The sequence below is a fragment of the Callionymus lyra genome, chromosome 3 (assembly GCF_982586985.1).
Source record: "Callionymus lyra chromosome 3, fCalLyr1.hap1.1, whole genome shotgun sequence".
Classification (NCBI taxonomy): domain Eukaryota; kingdom Metazoa; phylum Chordata; class Actinopteri; order Syngnathiformes; family Callionymidae; genus Callionymus; species Callionymus lyra.
This window is the reverse complement of record NC_141820.1, coordinates 29939797-29964393: the sequence shown is the minus strand read 5'-3', so window position 1 is coordinate 29964393 and position 24597 is coordinate 29939797. Positions and strand designations below refer to the sequence as shown.

General features: G+C 39.9%; 1 protein-coding gene across 1 annotated transcript; it reads left to right on the top strand.

Annotated features, from left to right (window-relative positions):
* The first annotated feature begins 1396 nt into the window (after nt 1–1396).
* Nucleotides 1397–20869, top strand: LOC148084428 (SNF-related serine/threonine-protein kinase-like). The gene is made up of 8 exons (XM_087787497.1): nt 1397–1579; nt 6604–6860; nt 7601–7819; nt 9152–9398; nt 14592–14733; nt 15739–15951; nt 17141–17275; nt 17675–20869. Exons 2-8 carry the CDS (start codon nt 6738–6740, stop codon nt 18852–18854), a joined length of 2259 nt encoding a protein of 752 aa, XP_087643623.1. The 5' UTR covers nt 1397–1579; nt 6604–6737; the 3' UTR covers nt 18855–20869.
* Nucleotides 20870–24597: the final 3728 nt, after the last annotated feature.

The window sequence follows — 24597 nt, the reverse complement described above, 5'->3', positions numbered from 1 at the left end:
GGAAAGTACCAACCCCGTGGAAGACTTCCTGTATCGTTCCAGTCCCAAAAAAGATCCGGCCGAGCGAGCTGAACGATTACAGACCGGTGGCACTGACTTCACAACTGATTAAGACACTGGAGCGGCTGGTCCTCAAACATCTCAGGCCACAAGTCAAGAATGCACAAGACCCCCTGCAGTTTGCATACCGGCCAGCAGTTGGTGTAGAAGATCCTCATCATCATCCTTCACCTCCTGCATCGGACCTACTCCCACCTGGATAAAGGAAGCTGCTCAGTGAGGATCCTGTTCTTGGACTTTTCTAGTACCTTCAACACTATCCAGCCCACTCTGCTCCAGGACAAATTGACACAGATGAATGTGAACCCTGTTTTGGTATCCTTGATCTTGGACTATCTCACTGATCGACCCCAGTATGTCAGGCTGAAGGACATCACGTCTGGTTGGCATGAAGCTGGACTCACTGGTGACAGTTGCTGAGAGGAGATCACTGGACAAACTACTGTCCATCATGGATGATGACAGTCATCCTCTGAATCTGTCATCAGTGACCAGAGAAGCAGATGGAGAACGAATGCTCCTCCCATGATGCAACACTAATAGACTCAGAGACTCATTCAGTCCTCGTGCTATTAGACAGTTTAATTCTGAGTTTGGGGCCATGAGTGGAGTGAAAAGATGATTCTATTCCATGTTAATCTTTGTATCCTTTGTTATTTTTCGTTGATCTATGTTCTTTATCTTTAGACTGAGATTGTGTCATCTTGCACTTTTTTTTTAATGAAACTATCGTCTATGTTTCTGTGTGCTGGCTAGAAAAACAATTTCCCAAAGAAGAGGTATCAATAAAGTTTTATCTATCTATCTATCTATCTATCTATCTATCTATCTATCTATCTATCTATCTATCTATCTATCTATCTATCTATCTATCTATCTATCTATCTATCTATCTATCTATCTATCTATCTATCTATCTATCTATCTATCTGTCTCTGTCTGTCTGTCTGTCTGTCTGTCTGTCTGTCTGTCTGTCTGTCTGTCTGTCTGTCTATCTATCTATTCTCTATCTATCTATTCTCTATTTATATAATATACAAGTAGGAGCGAGTATGATTGACTGAATTATATTGAATTTAAAATGGAAAGTTTCAACATTTCACATGTTAAATCCAACCATTTAATATTCTGATGGCACTGAAACACTTCCATAAACTATACACTGCTGTAGTGTCGTATTAAAATGATAACGAAGCACCACTATGCCTCAGTTCTAAGGAGCAACAACAGTGTTATATAACCTTCTTTGTACGTCCAGCTTACGGTCTATTTTGAGCGCCGTGCTTTTATTGTGAAGGCCGCGGCTCCAGTCCTGTCGCGCTGGGAGCAGCTTGACTGCAGCAGACGCAGCAGCAGGACTGAGGACGAGAGTGGAAGAGGATCGAGTTCATAGATGACGCTCGTCGGCGGGAATAACACAAGCAGCGTGTCCGTCGAAGCCGAGTTTCCAGGGAGCTCCAACCCACGACATCCGAATCTGCGCCACTGAAGCCCGCAGTGGAGCAGCAGGAGCCGCGCGGTGAGTGGACACTAGTGCGGCGCGTGCGGGCCTCTGGACACTCCGTCAACTTGACGATTGTTTTTTAGAACCAACGCTTTATTTGTTTGCTTCTGGAGTTTAAAATGCTGCTCGCGTCTCCAGCGAGGGAGGCTGCAGGTCTGAACACCTGAACCCGGGACTGGTCTCTGTCCAATTCGGTTAAACCACAATTACGGTGTGTTTATCTGGACTGAAGAGCTCCAGAGAACTGTTGTCCAAACAGAAAGATAATACGAGTAATATACTTTAAATACTTTTGTAAATATATTTCTCATCTTGGTTTCTTAGCCATTCATTATTTTTAAATTCATTTGACCAGGACAGTGTTGCACTGTTGTTTGACAACATACAATAATAATGGGAGTGACTGTGGATTAATTCAAATGAAAACAATTATTAAGATCATTATTATTATCTCGGCTTAGAGCTTTACAGTTTAACAAATATAAAAGTTAAAATGGGAGGAAAAACTGTTTGTTTTGACCTTTTCAATTCTTCTCCTATGTTTTCTTTTCTTCATAATTTGTATGTATTAGTCAATAAGAGACTTTGTAAACCTATAGACCCGTATACATATCAGAATCAGAAGATTTTATTGCCACCGTTGTAAACACAACATAGAATTTTTGTTGTGTTGTCAGTACAGAATAAAATAAATAAGACAACAAAAACTGAGATCTAATATAAATAAAGTAGAAGAAATCATACTCAGAACCAGACTAATTCATTGCAATGTGTTTTTTAACATCCGTCTTCTTGACGTTATGGTTGTCACAAATGCATCATTTCAATTGTCATCCACATCATTAATAATAATAATAATAATAGTGGAGTCGGTCAATGCTTTTACCTTCGGGATTCCTCTGAGATTGTTTGCCTTGCGTGTGAGGCCATTGAAGCAATTACAGAAACATCTCAACAGATAAATCATCATTCCTTCAAAAACAATACATAAAAGAAAAAAAAATAGAACCTCCCCCTCAAAAAATCTCAAACAATGTTCACTGTAAACATGAGACACAACAGTGTGCCATTAGTGAAGCAGCCATTGTCGGGTTGTTGGAAGAGCACTTGAAAATATGCTAAACATTTATGTGCATTACATGGAGAGTGATGTAAACTTACAGTTTCAAATCATGGTGGTTGAGACCAGAACGCCTCACTGACTGAATCAGCAATTATTATTTTTAAAAAGTGCACTTTAGTAGCAACTAAATGCATCCTATTTTGTTTTTATTTCATCAAGAGCTTTTTTACTCAAGAATGAGCTTTTATTTTTCTGCCATGCTTCATTAATTCCAAATATTTGTTGTTACGTAACACCACCATTAATGCCACTAGAAAGAACTGAATCGCTCTGACCTCGCTCTCGTTGTTATTTTATTAGGATCACTTTAATCATTAAAAAAATTCTCTTAATCTAATGAGTCGGTTGCAAAGCTCGGTCCGGCCACATTCTTCCCGATCATTGCCACACGTCTAGAAAAGACGCGTTCATGAACTCATGGACATTTGAGCTTGTCAGGATAATTACCCAACGTTCACATGTTCCAGCACTGAGTGAGGAGCTCTCGTGTGCAGAGGAACAGGATTATGGTTACGTCTGTAGATTCGTCTGCTCCTTTGATGTGAGCTGTGGTCTGTTGTTTTACTGTGAGGGAATATAAATAGACGCCGCACCATTAAAATTCCATTCCCATCAAAATTAGCTTTTGTCCAGGCAGAAATCTTGCTTTTGACCCAGCAGTGGAGAAGAAGTTAGTTAGTAAATAATAGGTTGAAAATAACCTAAGCACTGGTAACGACGCTCACTGGAAGCTGTTTGTTGCTTTTTACTTTTGTGTTTTGTTAAATATTAATCATATAATTTAGAATCAAGCTGTATTCTGGGTCTGTTAGGGGGAGATTATGATTGGCCGACTTTTAGATGTGACATATCTGCTTAATACACAATTATTAAATATACTTTTTAATAAGAGTAGTGTGAATCGAGTAAGAGAGTGATGTAACAGGACGTGGTCTCAACACTGACCCAGATTTCTTTTATGCTCTAATTCTTGTATGGAGACATTAACGTTCATGGCAAGACATTGTTATTCTTGTAACACTTCAAACATCCACCCAAGTTGTTTCTATTTTTTCTGTCATGTGTGTATTTGTTTAACTCTAGATAAAAAAAGACTCTAGATATACATATATTCTTTCCTCATTGCAGAAATTTGATTTGTCACATCAGAAAGTATCAACAAATATCTTCTTTTTTTTCAATTTACTTCAATTCAATTGTATTTAAAGTGTCATATCATAACATAAGTATCTCTAGACACTTAAAAGTTAAAGTAAGACTAAATTGTAGATTTATTTGGGGATTCTGAATCAACAATGAATCACAGTGGCAAGGAAAAACTACTTTTAGAAGGCAGAAACCTCGAGCAGAACCAGACTCATACATACATACACTATAGATTAAATGTACACTAAAAACAATGGAAAAAACATTAACAAAAAAAACAATGGTTAAAATAATAATAACAACAACAATATTGAACTGCTAAGTGAGCGCTATTCAATTGTGTCATTTCAGCTTCAAAAAACACAATTCAATCAAAATATTTTGAGTAGAACCAACTTTATTTTTGTAGCTCAGAATAACAGGCTTCAGCATCATCCCTCAAAAAGAGTGACAGCTGACACAAGTCCACAACAAGATTAACTGCTGACTCCTTTGTTCAAGTGAATTGTTGTAATTGTATTCTCAAAAAAAAAAGAGAATTTCTGAGCCTGTTGGAATCAACCAACAGTTAGGAAAGAGTAAGAGAATATTTGTGGCCAAACTTAATCCAAGAATCTCTTAATGATTAAAGAGATCTTAATAAAAATAATATTGGGAGCGAGGTCAGAGCAATGAAGTTATTTCTGAAGTCTTTCTTGTGGCATTCATGTGGTTTTACATAAGAACACATATTTGGAATGAATTAATCATGACAGATAAATTAAAGTTTATTCTTGGCTAAGAAAATCTAACAAGAACAAGCTATATTTAAAAAAGTTTACTAAAAAAAAGGATACATTTAGTTGGCACTAATGTTTAGGACTTTTTTTTAAATCGCTGATTCAGTCGGTGAGTCGGTTGCTTTCTGGCTTCAACGTCCCTGAATTCAAACTGTAAGTTTATATTAATCTCCACGTTACATAATATAAATGTTTAGAATATTAAGAAGTGCTCTTTCAACTCAAGGACAATGGTTGCCTTACCAATAGAACTAATAGAACAAAACGAACCATTAGAACTGGCCTGCATTGACTTTGATACAGTAAAGAAACATCCAAAGCTCAGAAGTAGCCTCTCGATGCTTCCTGCAGCTCGTCTTGTCATCGCTGGGTCATTCTAAAGTGTGCTTTGGTTGGACCGAGACAGGAACAGGAAGTTATTGAAAGTGGCTGTTTGATGCTCAAATATTGTGTTTCCAGGCGTCACATGTTGATCTTCGATCACATACGGGTCATAAAAGATAAGTAGCTTTTTATCAAGCTCGCTCATATCTTTTCAATCCGAGCCACCCCAGGATCTGTTATGTAACTCTTGAGAGTCACAATGAGCTTGTTCTGTGTTTGTTCAGCCACACAAACGCCTGAATCATTTCAGCTCCTCATTATGTCAGGCCCGGCCAGAAAGGAGTTTGTTGTTGCTTTCTAAGTTGGACCGAGGACATGTGATCCCACCGCGGAGACTCGGTGTGACTGTACGAGTCGACCGATCCTTTAATTAGTTTTCAAACCTCTGCATTTCACTGTCTGCGAGAGGACGAGCTGCAGGAGATTAAAGTTCAAATCCTTTAGCTTCACACGTAAGCCCTGGAATAGCCTGGTCGTCTTCCTGGTTTACATAACCGGCAGCGTGTGTCCCCGAGTGAATATCCTGAGCATGTGCTGAGAGGCGCGTCGCCATGTTGTCTCTTGTCTCTTGTGGATCCAGGTGAGCCGGACACACCTGAGAGAGGTTCACCTGCCAGGAATGCTGCGTCACCGAGCTCATTGCTCTCTTTGTTAGCGTTCTAGGCGGGCAGACCAGTCGCTGAAGGAATGAGCCGAGCCTCTGCTGCAGGCTGTTTCGTCATCGCCACTCGCATGAGTGGAATCCAAACACTCACTTAGTTAGAAAAGAGAACATTTGAAAACCGGAACCTGTTCCTTATTGGTCAGTTTTAAATACGGTTGATCTTAATCTCAAAACAGGAGATTTCCTCCTCTCTCTCTTCAGAGTTTTCTGGGGTATATGGGTTATAAGAACATCAGAACATACTTGTGTTATTCATCTGTATGGACAAAGTTCAATTCAATTCAATTTTATTTAAAGTGTCTTATCATAACAAAGTTATCTCAAGACACTTTACAGTTGAAGTAAGACTATAGTTGATTAAGGAAAAACAGATCCCAGCAATTCAACAATGAGCGAAACACTGTTATGTTATTATGTAACATTATTATGTTATGTTACCACTAGCTATGGCGAGGAAAAACTTCCTTTTAGAAGGCAGAAACCTGGAGCGGAACCTGACTCATTGTTGACGGCCTCCTGCTTTGACCGGCTGGGAGGAAGGATGGGGGGGTAGACCGAAGGAGAAGAGTGAGGGAGGATATAGTGATATCCAAGTTGTACCATGTGTCCACTTGTCAATATGATATAAGCTCTCTACATATAGACATCATTGTTTCACTTAAATCTGTGTACATTTTAATTTCAGTAAAGCAAGAGTAGTAGCACATCTTCAGAGGGTGCCAAAGATCAGATAGTGTGACTCACAAGTTGGCTGAGAAATGAGATTAATTGTCATTCTTGTGGGTCTTTGACTCGAGACAGTGCCGTGAGCGGCTCACCTTGTCTTCTCTGGAAACCTAAACCTCAGGAGGCGTTTTTTTAAGACGTCAGCAGAAACAAGTTGACACTTGTAAAGAAGATTCCGTGGTGCTACAGGGATTACATTTTTTCATTTCCCCCTCAGATAAGAAGACTATGGCTTCGCTGGAAACGAGGTGGCAGTGACATCTCCGACATCAGATCTTATCGTCAGGACTAACATCGGAGCGGCGGACGATGGAGGTCTGACTGGAGTCCAGCGGGTGACAGAAGGCAGCCATGGCGGCCCTTAAACGCCATCACGATGGGAAGATCGCCGGCCTGTACGACCTGGACAAGACGCTCGGGCGAGGACACTTCGCTGTGGTGAAATTGGCTCGACATGTGTTCACAGGGGAGAAGGTATGTGATGCTGTCGTATGTTCAGCCCTGCCTGCACTCTCCTCTTCACCTCTCTTAATCTACGTCTATTCCTCTGTTATAGTGGTGTAAACTATTGCAATGATGAAAATTATAACTTCAAAAATTACCTTTTTTCTTCTCCTCTGTTCATTTTTTACCAATATATACATGTACGCAAGTGACCAATGAGGCGTGTGTGCCATGGTCAGACGTGAGACTGTGGTCTCAAAAACAACAAATCAAAAGCTTTTATAAAAAAATGTTAAAATATACAACACAATCCAAAAAGTATTCATACCTAAGTGTTTATTGTACTTAAACAGTGATTCAAATGTTTGTAGAATAACTATAGTTCAACTCAAAGTTTTCCAATATTTTGTTGCCCTGTACCACATTAAATTGGTTCAAGATCAAGTAAAACCAGAATTTCTAAGTCAGTAAGTTAATTTAAGTGATTCATCTGTTATGTTGGTTATATGTATTACTTATGTTGAAGTGGGTCTACAAAAAAAAACATTTAGTCTGATAACTACTGGAAGGGCTTTGTTGTAATAGGATTAGAGGTGTTTGAATGGAGACCAGAACCCTCCAGTGGTTTTATACCGCAACTGTGTATAACTGTTACACGACGGTTACAAGATTCAACTACACAGGTAGAATAAATCGCAGACGTTGACACTGCTACTCTGTTGAAACACTTGTGTTGCCACTGATAATAAAACCTTCACCAACGTCTCTAGGTGGCAGTAAAGGTGATCGACAAGAACAAACTGGACCCTGTGGCACGTGCCCACCTTTTCCAAGAGGTGCGATGCATGAAGCTGGTGCAGCACCCGAACGTGGTTCGCTTGTACGAAGTGATCGACACGGCCAACAAGCTCTACCTCATCCTGGAGCTGGGAGATGGAGGGGACATGTATGACTGCATCATGAAGCACGAGGGGGGCCTCAGTGAGGAGGTGAGACTTCGTTTTTCTCCGATGCAGATAATAACTGAATCTATTCATAAGGTCAGATTATTATCTGACCATCTTAATTAGTTGTACTTGTTTTTTACCGGTGTTACATTTCAGAATGACTGCTGCTAGCTATGTTAGACTAGCTTAGCTTGAAAATATTTGGTACAGAATGTTAAGGGTACAATATTGTTCATACTTTAAGGAACACTTTGCTGGTCAATTTTGATACATTTTATTAGGTTAGGTTAGGTTAGGTAGAACTTTATTGACTAACTTGATAACTTTATTATATGTCATACTGGATTCTAATGCTTTTTTACTGAAAAAAAAAGTCAGATAAGTTTGAAAACTTTGTTCTGGTTGTAACACATAAAATAAAGACCAAACAACTACTCACATTTTGACTTTTTGAGCGCAGAGTTTGAGGTCACAACCAGAATTTAATACATAAACAGCACAGGAATACAAGGCTCACTGTTGATTTCTAAGGAAATGCACCTTAATAATAATTTAAATACAGTACAAGTACAGTGAGATGAAATAGTCTGGGACACGTTAAATCTATGCATAAAATTATGAAATCGTTCGTGAACCGTATTCGAACTGTAAAAAGGCGAAAGGCCAATTAGAAATGAATCAAAAAGTCCTATTGTGTGGCACTAGGCATATGCTGATACTTAAAAAAACTCAACAAATCACTAAAATGATTTGCTCAGGCTTCACCTCGTCCATGACACATCGCTCGGCTGTTCTTGTTTATCTGTGGTTCTGTTTGGAGAGTCATTGAAGTCATAGTTGAACGAAAGTAACAAGTGATGAGTTTATGAGGCTTCGTGAGGCAGCTGATGCTGTATCACGATACAGTTTGGGGGCAATTCTGATTTGAAAAAGATGCCAATGAATTAGTAGAGCAGAGTCAAAGATTATGAAGCAGAGAGCGCCATCTAGAGGCCTTTCAAAATCAAAACACTGCATTGTGATGCCTCATCGACCCATCACTAGCAATAACCAACTAGTGAATGTAAATGTTTAATGTCCAGTTAGTTGCCCCCAAATGTCCCAAAATTTGAATCTGGGCGCTGGCAAGTGAAGCGTTAAATAAACCCACAAACTGGTTTTAATTCCATTAAGATAGACTTTATCAATCTCTCTGGAGATCTCCTTTGGGAAAATGGGCTTCCACTTAACAGCAGAACATAGTTTCATAAAAACAAGTGCAAATAAAAAGAACAAAGTACAATGAATGACAAAGTGCAAATATAAAGAAAATAGATCAAATGTTGTAACGCAAAGAAAAGGTTACAAAGATTAACATGTAATATCTTTTAACAGGTGGCGAAGTGTTACTTTGCCCAAATCGTCCACGCCATCTCCTACTGCCACCGGCTGCACGTGGTCCACAGAGACCTGAAGCCGGAGAACGTCGTCTTCTTTGAAAAACAAGGAGTGGTCAAACTCACCGACTTTGGCTTCAGCAACAGGTTTCAGCCTGGAACAAACCTCAACACTTCCTGTGGTTCTCTTGCCTACTCCGCGCCCGAGATCCTGCTGGGGGACGATTACGATGCTCCGGCCGTGGGTGAGTGCTGAGAGTATGAAGTCCTTTAGAATTACTATTATGTAAGAAGAAAAGTTTGTACTATAATGACCTACATGTCTGTCAGCCATGTTTGTTCACGGCTACATTGGCTTCAGAGCTGGTTTACATTGTCGATATGTTTGCATGACAGCTAGCTTTACACAGCTGTGTTGACTTCATGCAGCAACGCTGGTATTACAACTATGTTGACTCAGTTAGTGTACAAAAGCTTCATGGGCATCTTAGTCATTCCAGCAATTCAACACTTCGGTTCAAACTACAGCCATAGCTAATGACAAAGGTTCTCACCATCTGAAGCTTGGTCAGCTTAATGCTGGGTTTGCATAACAACCTGTTGGCACAACATCTGTGTTGACATTACAACAATATTCATGTTTCCGCTGTGTTGGCGTGGAAGTTCAGAGGCTGCGGGTCCTTAGTATCTCAGATGACATTTCTCAGCTCTATTAGCTTCATTGAAAGTTAGCTGAATTAGCCAACGGTCACCATAGATTCTTTTATAAAATACAAAACAGCAAAAATTATTTTTGCATGAAAAATGCAGAGGCCACATTTGGTTTTAAATATTTAAATGTTCTTTTAACAGGCTGGCATGGATAAATATGGTTTCAATTTATATAACCCATTCATTTAACAATATAATAGTACAAACACCAAATAGAGAAGTGTGTTTACAGAGAACTGAACTGATGACAGCTTGAGAAAGAGCTTGTCAAACTCAAGCGTGCTAGTTTCACTTTTCGGTTGATTGTGACAGTTTCCGTAAAATGAAGATGCTGCTAAGGGCTGAAACACTGTTTTCCTAGCAGGCCACATTTGACAACGTAAGAACGAACTGTCTCCAAGATCACAATAAGAGTTATCTGGTTTAGAATTTGAAATATAAAGCAATGTCAACGATATACCTTTGACAATTTCAACACAAAATAAGTTTTCACTGACAGATTCTTACTTTCTTTTTATAACTATATTTTTCGTAACGGAGGCCACAAGTCGAGTGAAATCTGCTCACAGGCTGCAAATGGCCCCCGGGCCACACTATGAAAAAGGCCAAAAACAATTGAGGACTTGCAACTTTTAAAAGGCTGTAACTTGCTTAAAGGGTTAGTTCACAGAAACTTCACTAATGTTCTACTCACCCTCATGTCGACTGAGGGTTGGGATTATTTTCAGAGTAATCTGTTCCTTTTTAGAGTTAATATAAACTTGTTTAAGTTTTTCCGAAACCATTCCTCTTGTCGGGGCTTCAATACAAGATGGATGTTATAAACAAACACCGAAAAGGTTTTTTTTTGGATGAAGATGAAACTAACTGAGCTCCAGTCGCTTCAGTTAAATGAACAAACATTTTTTGTCTATAACTCAAAAAAAGGAACAGATCACTCTGAAAATAATCCCAACTCTTAGTCGACATGAGGGCGAGTAGAAAATGAGTGAAGTTTGAATTGTGTGTATGAGCTCAACCAAATCTTTGTAGGACCCTGTAGCACCGTGAGAGAAACATGCTGACTCAAGTGATCTTTATAGATAACGATAGTTTGAGCTTCATTCAACGTATTTATTTGCAAACGGCTTGTTTGACATTCTGAACTTGCATTGCTGGACAGCAGGAATGTCTGGCTAACTACATCGTGTGTTTGACCTACAGTTGCTTCTGCCCAGACTCTGTTATCAAGTGACGTCAATGATCAGCTCGAAGTCCATCAGCCAGGAAATGATAAGGAATTATCCAACATGAATGTTGACCTTCATGTTTTCAAATGAAGCAGGCAAATCATTGACAGTGATGCAGGTTTACACCCTCATTTATCCTCGGCAGCTCTGATGGATACAAATAGGCAAACAGTGAAAAGGAGGTCGAGTTCATGGAAGTGAATGCTGGTCTTGTGTATGGAATGAAACTGTAGCTTCATGCAAAGACAGACATTTTGCCCTTTAAAGGTCAAAGATACAAAGATGAAGTCAAGTATAAAGCGAACAGGATTTGTTTTATTCTTAATATAGTTCTTAACCCGTTTATTTTAGATCTTGTCTCCTCACATCACAGGTTTTTCTTGTGTAACAAATGTCCTTGTTTATTTGTTGTTATTGTAGCCATTAGCACTTCTTCAGGTCTAAATTGATCTTTTATGTGGTTAAATAAAAATAAAACAAATAATTCAGTAGAACCGTACAATTGTATAACAGAGACAAGATTCAACTGCACATGCACCGAGAGTCACACATGCTTCTAAGAATAAAAGCTCCTAAATCAAGATTTACAAAGTGTGCATCCACTGAACCGATTTAATCAAATGACCTCTGTTATAAAACTGCTTTATTAAGCTTCACAACTGTTTTATAATCGTGAAAATAAACCTTTTAAATGTTGTTTCATAACAAGATCATGAAATTAGAATTGTTTTGTCTTGTGTATAAACACTAAATACATCAAGGTGCAGAGATGAGTTCACTGAGAGGGGGCAAGATGAAAATAATTTCAGTTTGAAGGTGTTAGATGGTTTTCAGTCTCACTCATAACATTTTTTATTGCAATATTCATTCGAGGAGTTTTCTCTTCTACAACACAATCTTAAAACTAAAAAAGTTGTATTTATTGATCTGAAGAAAAATGAAACAATAAAAAGACAAGACTAAAAGTCTGTTATTTTTACCTCTCCAGTTTTTTCATCTCATTTTAGAGCTGTTATATTGACAAACTACAAAGCTCTTGGATTTCTTTCAATTAACACCCAAAATGTACAAATGTTTTAAATAAATGGAGATGTTTACATTCTTAGCAATCATTCCAGGAGACTTAAGAGATGACTCGTCCAGATAAACAGTTATTTGACTCATTCTTATTGGAAATGTTGCAAAACTATGACTCTTTGAGTGAAACAATGTGCAAAGGCATCTGGAGAAAACCATTATTTACCGTGGCTAAGAATAGATTTGTGTCTCATCAGCTGCCGTCTCTACGCTGAAGCCCGCAATCCTCGCTAAACCTCCATCACCTCTGTCAACAGTGTTCTCCACGCCTGCTCAGCCTCAGCATAAATATTAGATTGTAATGGAATTGGAGTGAAGCGAGACAAAAGCACCGAGGCCTGGAGGGGGCGAGTGAGGGAAGAGGAGTGAAGAGATTAGGGTCGTAATGAAACCGTAGCCCCTCAATCTGTCTCACGCCGCATCACCACGTCAGTGGAGAATCTTCCAGATTTGCAACTTTTCAATTTGACGTCCTGAATCCGGTAAGGTCACCTGGCTTGATCAGTTTGACCCAGTTGTTCGGTCGCGAAGCATCCGTTTTCCACACGTGCTGTTGTTCACTGAGCCGAAATGAAGCGGCGCTCCGCGGCCATGTTTCTGACACGCTGTCAGCAGAGCGGCCTGATGTGGAAAAGGTTGAACGGCGTCCAGAAGTCCCCAGGGTCGTCCTGACGAGGGATTACATTGCCTCTGACAGTCCAGGGTGCTGAGTTGGGATCAGAGTGTGCCAGGTGGCTGCGAGCCCAGTTTGTCTCGGAGATAAAGAACGCCGCTCAAGACTGCTCGCTTGCATTCTGCTGCTCTTTTAAAGAAGTGCGGAAAACTAAGATGGGATTGATTTGCAAACCTCTGATAACAGAAGATCGTTATAAACCTGTTGATTTAAGATGTGACTTAACTTGATTATTATTAATCATTGGAATTGTGATGCGAATTTTATTGTAAATAGTACTGCATTACTTCTACAGTTTAAACAGTTAAACCTGGTTGACGGGGTGAGAAACTCTTTCCAGGGTTGGATTCACTTTGTAGAAATAGGAAACATTGTGGGACAGGAAGCGTCCATGACTTCTCACTGGTCTGTGTCTGTTAAAATCAGACCCCTGAACTCACTTCCTGTTAAGGTTTAACTCCCTGTAGAGATCATGAGTACAACTGCTTTCTGTTATGTAATCTGCAGAAGTCAGATTGTTGGCTAGTGTGACACTTATAATGGATACTCTGGGACTGAAAAGTCAGCACCGAAGCCAATTTGAGGTCCATAGATCTGTGTGCAAGCGAGTTCCGGGACGTTACCGTCATCTTTTGTCCATTCAAGGCATTTGCTATTGATATTGCAAATGCTAACAAGGTAGCGAATTATATACAGTAGGTGAACTAAATGTTGGGCAACAATCTGCAAAGTTGGTTTAAAGAGGCATTTCGGCAGAGGTGTGCACTCTCTGAGTGTGTTACTTTTTATTTGCTTTTACAATTGTCTTCAGTCAAACTTTCCAAAATGTAATTTCACAAGAACGTCTTAAAGAGCTTCCTCTTTGTCGCTCAGTGGTTCCACGGTACAGTAGTTGGAGTTGAAGTACAGCAACAAGGCAGTTTTTGCACTCACAGCTGTTGCAGTGTAAATTGCAGAGTTGAAGCTCGTTCACTGTAACATGAAGACCCAACTCTCTGAGAGCCAACGGGTTTATAAATAAAGTTTTCAGGGAGGAAGAAGTGAAGTGGTGATGAAGGGTAAGGATGAAAGATGGCGGTTGCTAGGATACGAGTAGGTAGCGGGGGGGTTTAGATGACTTGCCCCCCCCCTTCAGACGTGCAATATAAAGTGAAGTAACTTTTTAGATCTACATTTGTTCAGGGACTAGTTTGTCAGAAAATTGTGTCCCATTTACAAACACATATCTATTTAGAGAAACTGGATTCGTACAAACTTAACTCAGTTGATGTTCAAAGAAAAATCAGTTGGAAATAAAAGATGCAGAATCTCTGACTCTCGCTGCTGACGGTTTAATTGTGTCTTGATAAGTGGGCGGTTCTGAAACTCCTGTCTGTCCCTCTGAAGTGGCCGTGACACAGATAACAGCTTCACGCTCTCATGTTTCCTCTCCGTCAGCATGTTTCTGCTGAAAGTGTGTCAGTGAGCCATCCTGAACACGGCGAGGGTCGAAGCCAGAGGCGCGAGAGTCGTCCTTTAAATTGCTTAATCGCACAAAAAGAGCCGTTCCATGAAATTAGTCTGAAGCGGCGCGGGGGGACGGACGCGATAACCCACTTTCCTCGCTTGCTGACATGATTATACAGATGTGTGTGTGTGCGTGTGTGTATTTCTGGAAATATAATTCACGCTTCACTTAAGAGTGTTTTTTTTATCTAGGTCATTTCCGCTCCCGATGATTTTAAAGCTGACCGTCAATGTCTCGGCAGATATCTGGAGTCTGGGCGTGATCCTCTTCATGCTGGTGTGCGGTCAGCCCCCCTTCCAGGAGACCAACGACAGCGAGACCCTCACCATGATCATGGACTGCAAATACACGGTGCCGCCGCACATCTCCGCGGCATGCATGGAGTGAGTAGCAGAGCGCACAAATGGCCGAGATACTCTGCAGGTGCTGCATATTTCAGGAGTGTGAAGAAGAGAGAGAAATCCACTGACGTCTCTCCCTCCTCGTCCTGCTCTGACTCTGTAGAAGCAGCCTAGCGTTAAGTGAATCTAATGTAGCCTTCAAACTCAGCCCCCGCTCGTGAGGGTGAAGCAGAGCTCGGCTCAGCCATCGCAAATCGATTTAAAGTGTCTGTAGACTCAACTCAAGCTCTGTTGTTCAGGCCCTGAGTCAGATCCTGACGACTTACCTTCTCTTGAAAATGGCTGATCATTTATTAATGTATCAAGACTAATTGTTGATTTCCCTTAAATTAAACAAGATGAAACGATACTAGAAAACAAAAACTTTAAACAAAACTCAATAAAATATATACTTAAAAAGATCAGAACAACAACACAGGAGTCTCAGAAAATCAAGGAAAATCCTGCACAAATAAAAATGTCTAAAGATGTTTCTTCAATATAGATTATAATTATTATTATTATGATTGTTTTATTTTTTTCACTCCAGTTTGAAAATAGTATATTCTATTATTAGACACTATAATATTTATTTTTCGAAGAGTAACATGTAGTGCATGTTTATGCTTTTACTCCTGTCAATGTTTGAAGCTAGAAATACATTTTAAAAATGTCATTGCTGTGTATTTTTCTTCAGATAAAGTGATGGGATCATTCTTTCTTAATGACATCTTTCAATGTGAATTTCAGTAAGACAACTGTGCGTCCTCGCCAGGGAAAACAAACAAAAAAAACAAACAATTATTATGCGAATAATAGAAGAGAAAAAGTAAAAAAATAGCATTAATAATGGAATGTGCATCTCTCATTCTGTGATTGTGTGTCATTAAACATATACATAGGGATTTTAATTGTTTAAAAAATTAAAAGTATATTTTCTGTAATGCAGGTGAAGTAATTTAATGAAAATTAATTTGGTATTAAGTCAATTTGTGGTTCTACTCTCAGCTTGATCGACTGCATGCTGCAGAGAGACCCGAAGAAAAGAGCTACTTTGGATCAGATCGAGAGTCACGAGTGGCTCCAGGGTGTCGACCCCTCTCCGGCGACCAAGCTGTCCACGCCGCTGGTGTCCCATCGCAGCTTGTCCGAGGAAGAGCACGGCTCCATCATCCAGCGCATGGTGCTCGGCGCCATCGCTGACAGAGACGCCATCACCGAGTGAGTCACCATGATCAAGATCCTCTTCTTCCACGTCTCATGACTGTCGAGACACATCCAATAATCTTCTATTGGAAAAAAACACATCATTAAAATGATCTTAAAGAGGGCCATTCCAGAAGAGATTGGTTTAAATCTTGTAATTATTGTGCCGTTAGCAAGTAGTAATCAAAAATAACGACTACAGGTAATGGATTTGACAAATGGCAGTTGTTATTGCGGTCGATGCCTCAGTCACTGACAGAGGCTGCTCTGAGCTCAGGGCAACTCTGGGCTTGAAGAAAAACTAGGTGTGGAGTGAAGTTGTTCCGGAACTTTGGATCGGAATGCAAGGAGTGCCTGAGTAATGTAATAAAAATACAAGTGGAAATAGAGACACAGACGAGAAGAAACATTGTACATATATATACATATATAAATCAAAATGTGTACTCAAACAAGGAAATACGTTTATACAGTACATTTTAGTCTTTTTATCTGTTGGGTACATATTAACTTATTTATTTATGTACACATATGTGTGTGTTTATATCCCCTTAAAAATGTTTAGATCCATTTAAACACACTTCATTATATATATATATTTACTCGTTTTTTTTTTTTTACTTATGGCAGGTCTGGTGTTTTCTTCCTTTCACTTAAAGTAAACATGACCCACATAACCTGAAGAATGAATACATTCATTTCTTCAGCTTCTTTTAGTTGAAGTTTCTGCAGTGTGAAGGATCAAGTGAAAGATAACAAAATAAGAGATTATGTATATTATATTTTCTAATACCGTTTTTATGAATAAAAACTGATTTTATTATTTTATTTACTCTCCCACCTAACTGGAAAAAAAGCTCCGGCTTACGAAAACCCTAATGTTTCATACAATTAAAGACCTATAAAATCAGTTTAAAATGTTGTTTCTGGCTCCCCCCAGTGCCAGAGAAGTGTAACTGCAATGTTGTAAAAATCCATGTTGTGCCATTCCGAGACTAATAATGAGACTGATAATGACTGTTCAAATCAAACCAATCATTACAGAAAATGGAGTAAATAATAATAAGGTCAAATTGTTACTTATTGCTTTTCCAAGCGGCAGCAATCATGGCGATCACTGATGATGCTAAAATCAAATTGTTATTGTACGTTCTCGCATGCTTGCGACTACATTGTTTAATATTGAAACTCCTTCTGTGCAAAGGGCTCTGGAGTCGGACCAGTACAACCACATCACAGCGACGTACTTCCTGCTGGCAGAGAGGATGCTGCGGGACCGGCAAGAGAAGGAGCAGCACTGTCAGACCCGGTCGCCCAGTCCCAGCAAGGCTCAGTTCAGGTGCGACAAACCGAAACTTGAACTGGATTCACTCTTCAGTGGTGAACAAAAAGCACTTTTGAAGCTTGAATAAATACATTTTTAACTGTGACCCGACCTACATACAAATAATTATCAAGTTTTTGTAATGTTCTGGTCATTTTGAAAAATAATCAAAATAATTATATTTATCTGAATAAAACACTGTTTAAGATAAGAGAAGGAACAGATTATAAATGTCAACAATTAAACATAAACTTCCAAATAGAGTAAAACTGAAGGGAAGGATCATGATTAAGCCTTCATTGACAATATTGTCATCAGAATTTCTGTTGTAGGCATTCGCTAAAAAAATAAATCTTTGGGAACTGCAAGACAAACTGCAAAATAAAACGATCTCTCACACTTCTATCCATGCAGGCAATCCTGGCCCACAAGAGTTGACGTTCACCAGGAAGTCCACGATGGTCTCGGGGGGCCACCGATCTCCCACCCTGGAGGGCCACAGTCTCCCGCTCGGAGCGCAGAGAGTCTTCACAAAGGCCCGAGACCTAAAACTGCTTTGTTGGACCTGAACCAGCGGCAGGAGAGGAACGCCCCGGCGCCCGGCCAGCAGGAGAGAGGAGCACGACCTCTGCCGAAGCCGCACTCCAACCCCCTGAGACTGGGATCTCTGTCCTCGGGGAAAACTCGGAGTCCGAGTCTCTTCAGCGTGGAGGAGGACGAGGAGGAGGGGGACGACGTGTGTTCGTCGCCCTCTGCACTGTCTGCTCAGGTGGTGCTTCGGTGCAAATCGTCAACAGGTAATCGGTTGACGTCTCGTATGAGCGCTCCAGTCCTGAACCAGATCCACGAGGAGACAGAAGAAGAGGACTCGAGGAAGGGCCGGTCCGGGCTTGGACCCCCTAAGCCTAGCCTGAGCCTCAATCTGAACTCCAGAACACCACTAGCACTCATGTCCTCCTCAAAATCTGCCGGCATAGCGACCCTGACCCCGAACTCTGAGACCAGTGATGAGGACACGGAGGCGGTCCGCAAACCGGACACGGTCATGGAGGCTAGTCCGGAAGTGAAGGAGGTCAGCAGAAGTGAGGGGGGGGACGGAAGTCCTGCCAGCCCAGGATCAGGATCGGCTCAAAGTAAAGGTACAAACAAACCTGCCAGTGGTCTGGTGGAGAGCTTGAAGATCATGAGCCTGTGCCTGAGCTCGCAGTTCCACAATCTTACCACTGGGGGCAATGTGGGGGGCGGCGGCGGCGGCATCGCAGTCGGCGAAGCTCAAGAGCGCCCCATGTGGAGGATGTGCATGGGGGGCTCCACGGGAAGCCTGGATAAGGTTTCACTTTTGGGGGGGCCCTCGCCGAGAGGGAACCTGTATCAGCACCAGCCGCAGCTGGCCGAGGCGTTGGCGGACCCTCTCCTGGAGGGCGCAGCCTCGGCCACTCTGAGGCTGAGTGAGCTGGACCTGGCCAGCAAGAACCACAGGAACATGAAAAACCTTCACATGCCTCTGCGGGACAAGACTCTCAATATCCACCGTAACCCGAAAGAAGGGCTGCTGTGTACGCCTGCCCCCCACAGCTGCTGCCAAGTCATATAGATCACCCACAACACCCCCTTAGAACTTTCTTTTGATTTCAGGAAGTTCATCTGAATTTGTACTGCTTTTTTTTAAGATCTCAGTCTCACAGTGTGTCACAATGTTATATATGATTATTATTCAACGTTTGACTGCAACACAGATGGGCATTTTTTTACTTTTCACGTTAAGTGATGACTGTTATTCTTAGTATTTTTTAAGTGCACAGACTGTCCTGTGCAGCGTTGTGTTAATAAACGGACCAGGTCCACACTCACGATGGAAACAAAATGGGTTTCAGTCAAAATAGAAATCATTTTTAATTGTGGCGGTTTTTATTTATTCTTTAAATGATGTTTATGGTTATATGTGTGAGAGCTGGTGTCGTCAAGCTAACAGACTTCTTCGGAAACACTGTCATCGCTTCACCAACATGCTACCTTCATAGTGGTTCTTTTTTTAAAGCAGTAATACGTAACATTTTGTTAACATTCTGTAGTGTTTTCAAACCGTCATGACAAAGAAGGGTGTCTTTCTAAAGATGTACAAAGATGTGTAACTTTGCCCGGCGAGTCAGTGAGTGTCACATGACCACCAAATGAAACCGGAATCTGAAACAACAAGAAAATGTATCATGTTTTTAAAACAAATTCAAATGCACATATGTGGCGACGGGGTTTCTACTACTTTGTAGTTTCACTCTTCTGACAATGGGGGGAGCTAGAAGCAATGTTTTAAAACGTACCTATTGCTGCTTTAATGGGAAAACATACGTATATAAATAATATATTTTGTTATAAAAGCTTGAAAATGGAGTATCTGGGACAAAACTTGTTATATAAATGTGTGCTTTACATTATGATATTTATTTTGTTAATTTACGGGTATTTGAATCACTTAACTACACCATGATGACCTTTGTTTAGGGGTTCAAATCATTTAATCAAACTTCAGGCTCATTTCACTGTGATTGTATAAGCACTTGTCAATCATCCAAAGCACATACAAGATATATTTTTGATTCTGAGCTAAATCATATGTATTTTATTTTCATAAAAATATATTGCAATGTCTCAAATATAGTGATTTCATTTTGACTGAAAATGTAACATAAAGCCGGACAAACGAGGGACAGTATTATTCAGCATATCACTGTTTTCATTTGATATTTATCGGGGTCCTCGGCTGCGAGGAGGTTTTGTAAATATGTCGATATGCTATTAGCAGTGCTGTTGTTTTTGCCTGTGAAGTGGTTTGGCAGTAGAACTCTGTGTACTTTTACCACTTAACCACCACTGTACAGTCTCTGGGTTTGTTGCACCGACTGGCTGCAGATGTTCAGATGGCGACAGAGCAAGAAATATACTCGACATCGACACCGTATATACTCACTGCTGATGGGAACATAAAGAAATCATATATAGGTTAAACTCATGCTCCATTTTGTCTTTTATTTTCCCTCTTAAAACTTGACCACGAGCTACAAAACTCTGTACAGTCCAGCTGGGATAGCTTGCAAAGGTTTATGTTACATTTGTATGTTTGATCAACACTGGGAGTGCTTTATCAAAAGAAACATCTTTACCGTGTATTTTTCACCTGTTCAACAGGTGTAACTTGACATTATTTATTCACACCAAACCGATCTTCCACGTGTTCCTCCAATAAAAAGGGCAGCAGAAAGAGAAAAGTCTGTATTTGATTGACTTTATTACGGATCAGCTCTCGACCATCACAGTAGCCGCTGTGGTAGCATATTCCAGGATAGAAAAACAGCTGAGGGGGGTTTGATCTACGAAAGAAAAAACAACCTCTGCCCCTTTAACTATCGATCTGTGTATCTGGATGTGTGATCCATATAAGTGCATGTGTTTCCTGCTGTAGCGCGCTATTCTCTCTCACAGTGGTCGGTAGAGATTGTACTGGTCTCCTCACAGTAGCTGCAACCACAAGAACAACATGTGCCATCATTCCCGTGTGAACATGTATGTACTGTATGTCAACTATAGAGTTCTATTAAAGCTACCTGATGTGAATCTGCCGCTGTTTTCATTCAGTGTTGAGACTTGTTGAAGCAAATGTTACAGATCTTTTATTTTAATTTGTATTATTGAAATCATTTGAAATATCCAGCAGATTTTTAGGTGTTTTTTTTGCATTAAATGTCTCTGGGTTATAGAGCTTGAGAAGGGAAATCCTAGAAAACATGATGGTAAAACAAAAAATTACAGTTATTTTAGATCTAATTAAAATGTATATTTATAGGCTTTGACACTGTTACAGTAGAGTTATAACAGTTATCTCACTCTGAAAACTTTTACACACAGTTTAAACTTTATAAAAACAAGGTCATACATGTTTCTCAGGTGAAAGATAACTTTTTGAAATTCAGAAACTGTTCCTTTGATTTATAAGGACATTTCAAGAACGTCCTCGTCTCACTCTAAAAACATATTTTTTATCCATAGTTTTACTAGAACTGAGGTCAGATATGTGTTTTAATGTCATGCTCGATCTGTTTGCATCTGAATGTGAAGCGGCTGGGATGAGGATCAGCACCTCTAAATCTGAGGCCATGGTTCAGGAGAAAGATGGATTTTTCTCTCCAGGTCTGAAATTGAGCCCTTGCTTCAAGTGGAGAAGTTTAAGTATCTTGGGGTCTTGTTCTCACGTGAGGGTGTTCGGGAATTGGAGGTTGGTCGGCGAATTGGCGAGTGGAAAGGAGTCAAATGAGGTGGTTCATCTCTTGAGGATGCCCCCCTGGGCGCCTCCCTTTGGACGTGTTCCAGGAGCGTCCAGCTGGGAGGAGACCAAGGGGTCGACCCAGGACCAGGTGGAGAGATCATATCTCTTCACTGGCCTGGGACCTGTTTTGGGATCAGTGAAGAGCTGGCAGATGTTGCTCGGGAGAAGGGCGTTTGGCTCCCTGTTGAATCGGCGACGGATAAGCGGATGACGATGGATGGATGGATGGATGGATGAAAGGTAATATAGACATAATATTTTCTAGTTCAGACACTGTTCTGTAGCGTTTTAAATCAAAAGAATGAAAAAAAACACACCAGACAACGAGTGTCTGCAGTTGAAAGGTAAATCGATAAATGGGGTTTTGTTTAAAAAATAATTCAAGAACTTTGTCCCCATAAGAGCCACGTGATCATGAGTCAGTTGATGGTCACATCCTTGTCGGTGGTTTGTGTAAACAAACAAGAGGTTGTAGGACATGGTTAAGTTTTCACGCTGTGTTTGTTTTTACGAATGGTCCTTCCGCCCCAGACAGTGTGTCTGTACGTGTGTGTGTGTGTGTGTGTGTGTGGGGGGGGGGTCGTAATCCCTACAACATCTGCCTCAATGGCCCACATAAGTAACACAGCAGGGAAATCAGTTTAGTCTGGATCAGCTCCACTGTTTACATCTGTGACCCGGTCATGAGTAAGAACCGTCATCTCTTATTATTGCTAACATTCCAGCATAGTAGGAAAGTGTAAGCGATATAAATGGTCTCTCGTTTTGAACAAAGTCAGGCGGATACGTGTGAGTCCAAGCATGGAGTTGATCTGAATCCACTCATGACTTCAATCGAGGATGAGCCGTTGAGATGGTTTTAAGAGAATTAACGTGTTTTCGCAGTCAATGAAGTTACACTGAGTCAAATAAACACGCGTCACATGATTGGAGGGATCAGGCGCTCACATAGTGTAGTTATTACACGGTCGTACTCTACTGTTCAGCTTTTCTATTGGCTTCACAATTTAACTGTGTCTTTTTTTTTCGCATATATAGATATATAATGTAACTTTTCTTCATAAAACAATTATTTATAATTAATTTCATAAAATGAAAATGTGCTCTTTCTCACATTAAGTTATTTTAAGTTTTTAAAAGACATGAATGTGTTTTTCTTGTAGAAATTGGTGCTCATTAATAAATTTATATAATATTTGTAAAAAGTGTTTAGAAAAGGATGGATCTTAATTTAACGTAATAAAAGAAACCAGCACAAATGCGTCACAATAAGAAAATACCAAAAATAATTTTGTGAATATGCTTTAAAAGGAACTACATAGTGGTTTAAGGAACATTTTATGTTATTTATCTTGGCTAAATATGACCTTTGTATGACCCTTTCACAAACATATTTGCCGTATAAATATTATATATTATATAGTGGATGATTTGTACCTAAATAACAAGATGTTTTATAACTTTCAAATTTACTTCCCGTGTTATTGACAAACACTTTCTTCCTCTTTGACTGAATCTTTACCTCACAACAACGTCATGAACTTGTTACACAATTTCTCCTTTTTTTATCTGTTGTTTCTCCATAGTTGCAGTAGACAACCTTATTTTTGGTTTGATTTCATGCTCACTCGCGTGCGTACCCGCAGAAGTCTTGTACATAAAAGTAGTTTTGATTATTTCAATGCATTAGAAGAAAGTGTTTTTTTTTCTCCTCTAAAAAGTTGATAATAGTGAAGGTCCTCAGGTGCGTCCGCAGGATAGAGCTGTGAGATTCCAACAATAACCACGACAGATCTAATCAGCAGCAGAACATTGTACTGATGTGTGGAGCAGCTTAACTGCAGTCTAGGGAACACTTCCAACAGATGGGAGGACAATTCATGGCCATTTCTCGCTGCATGGAAGTGAGTGGATGTGATAAGTTTCCCTCCACATCCTGCAACTTCCTGTTGGAGCACCTGCAGATATGTGAAGTCAAAAGTGTTGTTTCACTTTCAATCTGACTTTTTTTTTTAAACAATTTTAATGAAAACGATTCAATATTAACAATATTTATTTATTTTATTTTTCCTTCTACTTGGATTATGTCATATCTGTATCTTTCATCTTACGATCATTGTAGTGATATTTATTTTAGATCAGCAGCAGGTTTGTGGTCAGAGACTGTGTGATCATTTAAAAACAATCTAACATTGTTGTTTTATTTTGTACTGTGATTTTATATCACACTATTGTTGAATACCAATTACAAAAATAAATCACTGGCATGTAAATATGATATAAAAGCACGCTCATATGTTATATATGCCATATATGCTATATGATATATAGAGAGTGATATATTGTGTTCTTTCCATGATACTGTATCAATATTTAAATTTGTATTTCATTTTTGTATTTCAATTTAATCTTTACAGTTTATATTTAAATAAAGTGCAAGTAAAGTAGAAAAAAATGATTATTTTATTCACAATTAACATTAAAATATTAACATTGTTTATTCATTTTTGTGTTGCAGTTAAACTTCCGGCCGCTAGATGGCAGCGGTAATTAAGTCCTCTTTTGCTAAATTATTGAATATATCCTGCGAGATCCCGGCGATAACTGAGGATGAGAGGATACAGTTGACTCCAGCAGCTTGACAAATGAAAGCAGTTACGACTTTGTCAAGAGTCATGTTGTCTGTAAATTATGCAACTTCAGGGTCAATATATACTTGTTCATACAGCATCATAATATATTGTATTGTTGCCCCTTTATCGTTATACGAATAGTATCGTAGGATTCTTGTCAATACACAGTCCTACTCAAATACATGTTTTTGGTTCAAAAGAGCAGCAGATATTGTGCAGCAGATGGTCCAGTGTTGGAGGATTTATTGACAACTATAAGTGTCGGTGTTTGTTCTGGTGTCGCGTTAGCAACACTGGCACAGACTGTTGGAGATGGTGGACCACAAACACGAGCGTGTTCGTCTCACCAGAGTCCTCTGAACCTGTGATTATCACGTCCAACTGCA

Excerpts from the sequence above, each read along its gene's own strand:
- LOC148084428 (XM_087787497.1), top strand. The coding sequence starts at position 6,738 with ATGGCGGCCCTTAAACGCCATCACGATGGGAAGATCGCCGGCCTGTAC. Across the intron at positions 9,399-14,591 it reads TTACGATGCTCCGGCCGTGG|ATATCTGGAGTCTGGGCGTG; the intron begins GTGAGTGCTGAG and ends ATGTCTCGGCAG. Across the intron at positions 17,276-17,674 it reads CCCAGCAAGGCTCAGTTCAG|GCAATCCTGGCCCACAAGAG; the intron begins GTGCGACAAACC and ends CTATCCATGCAG.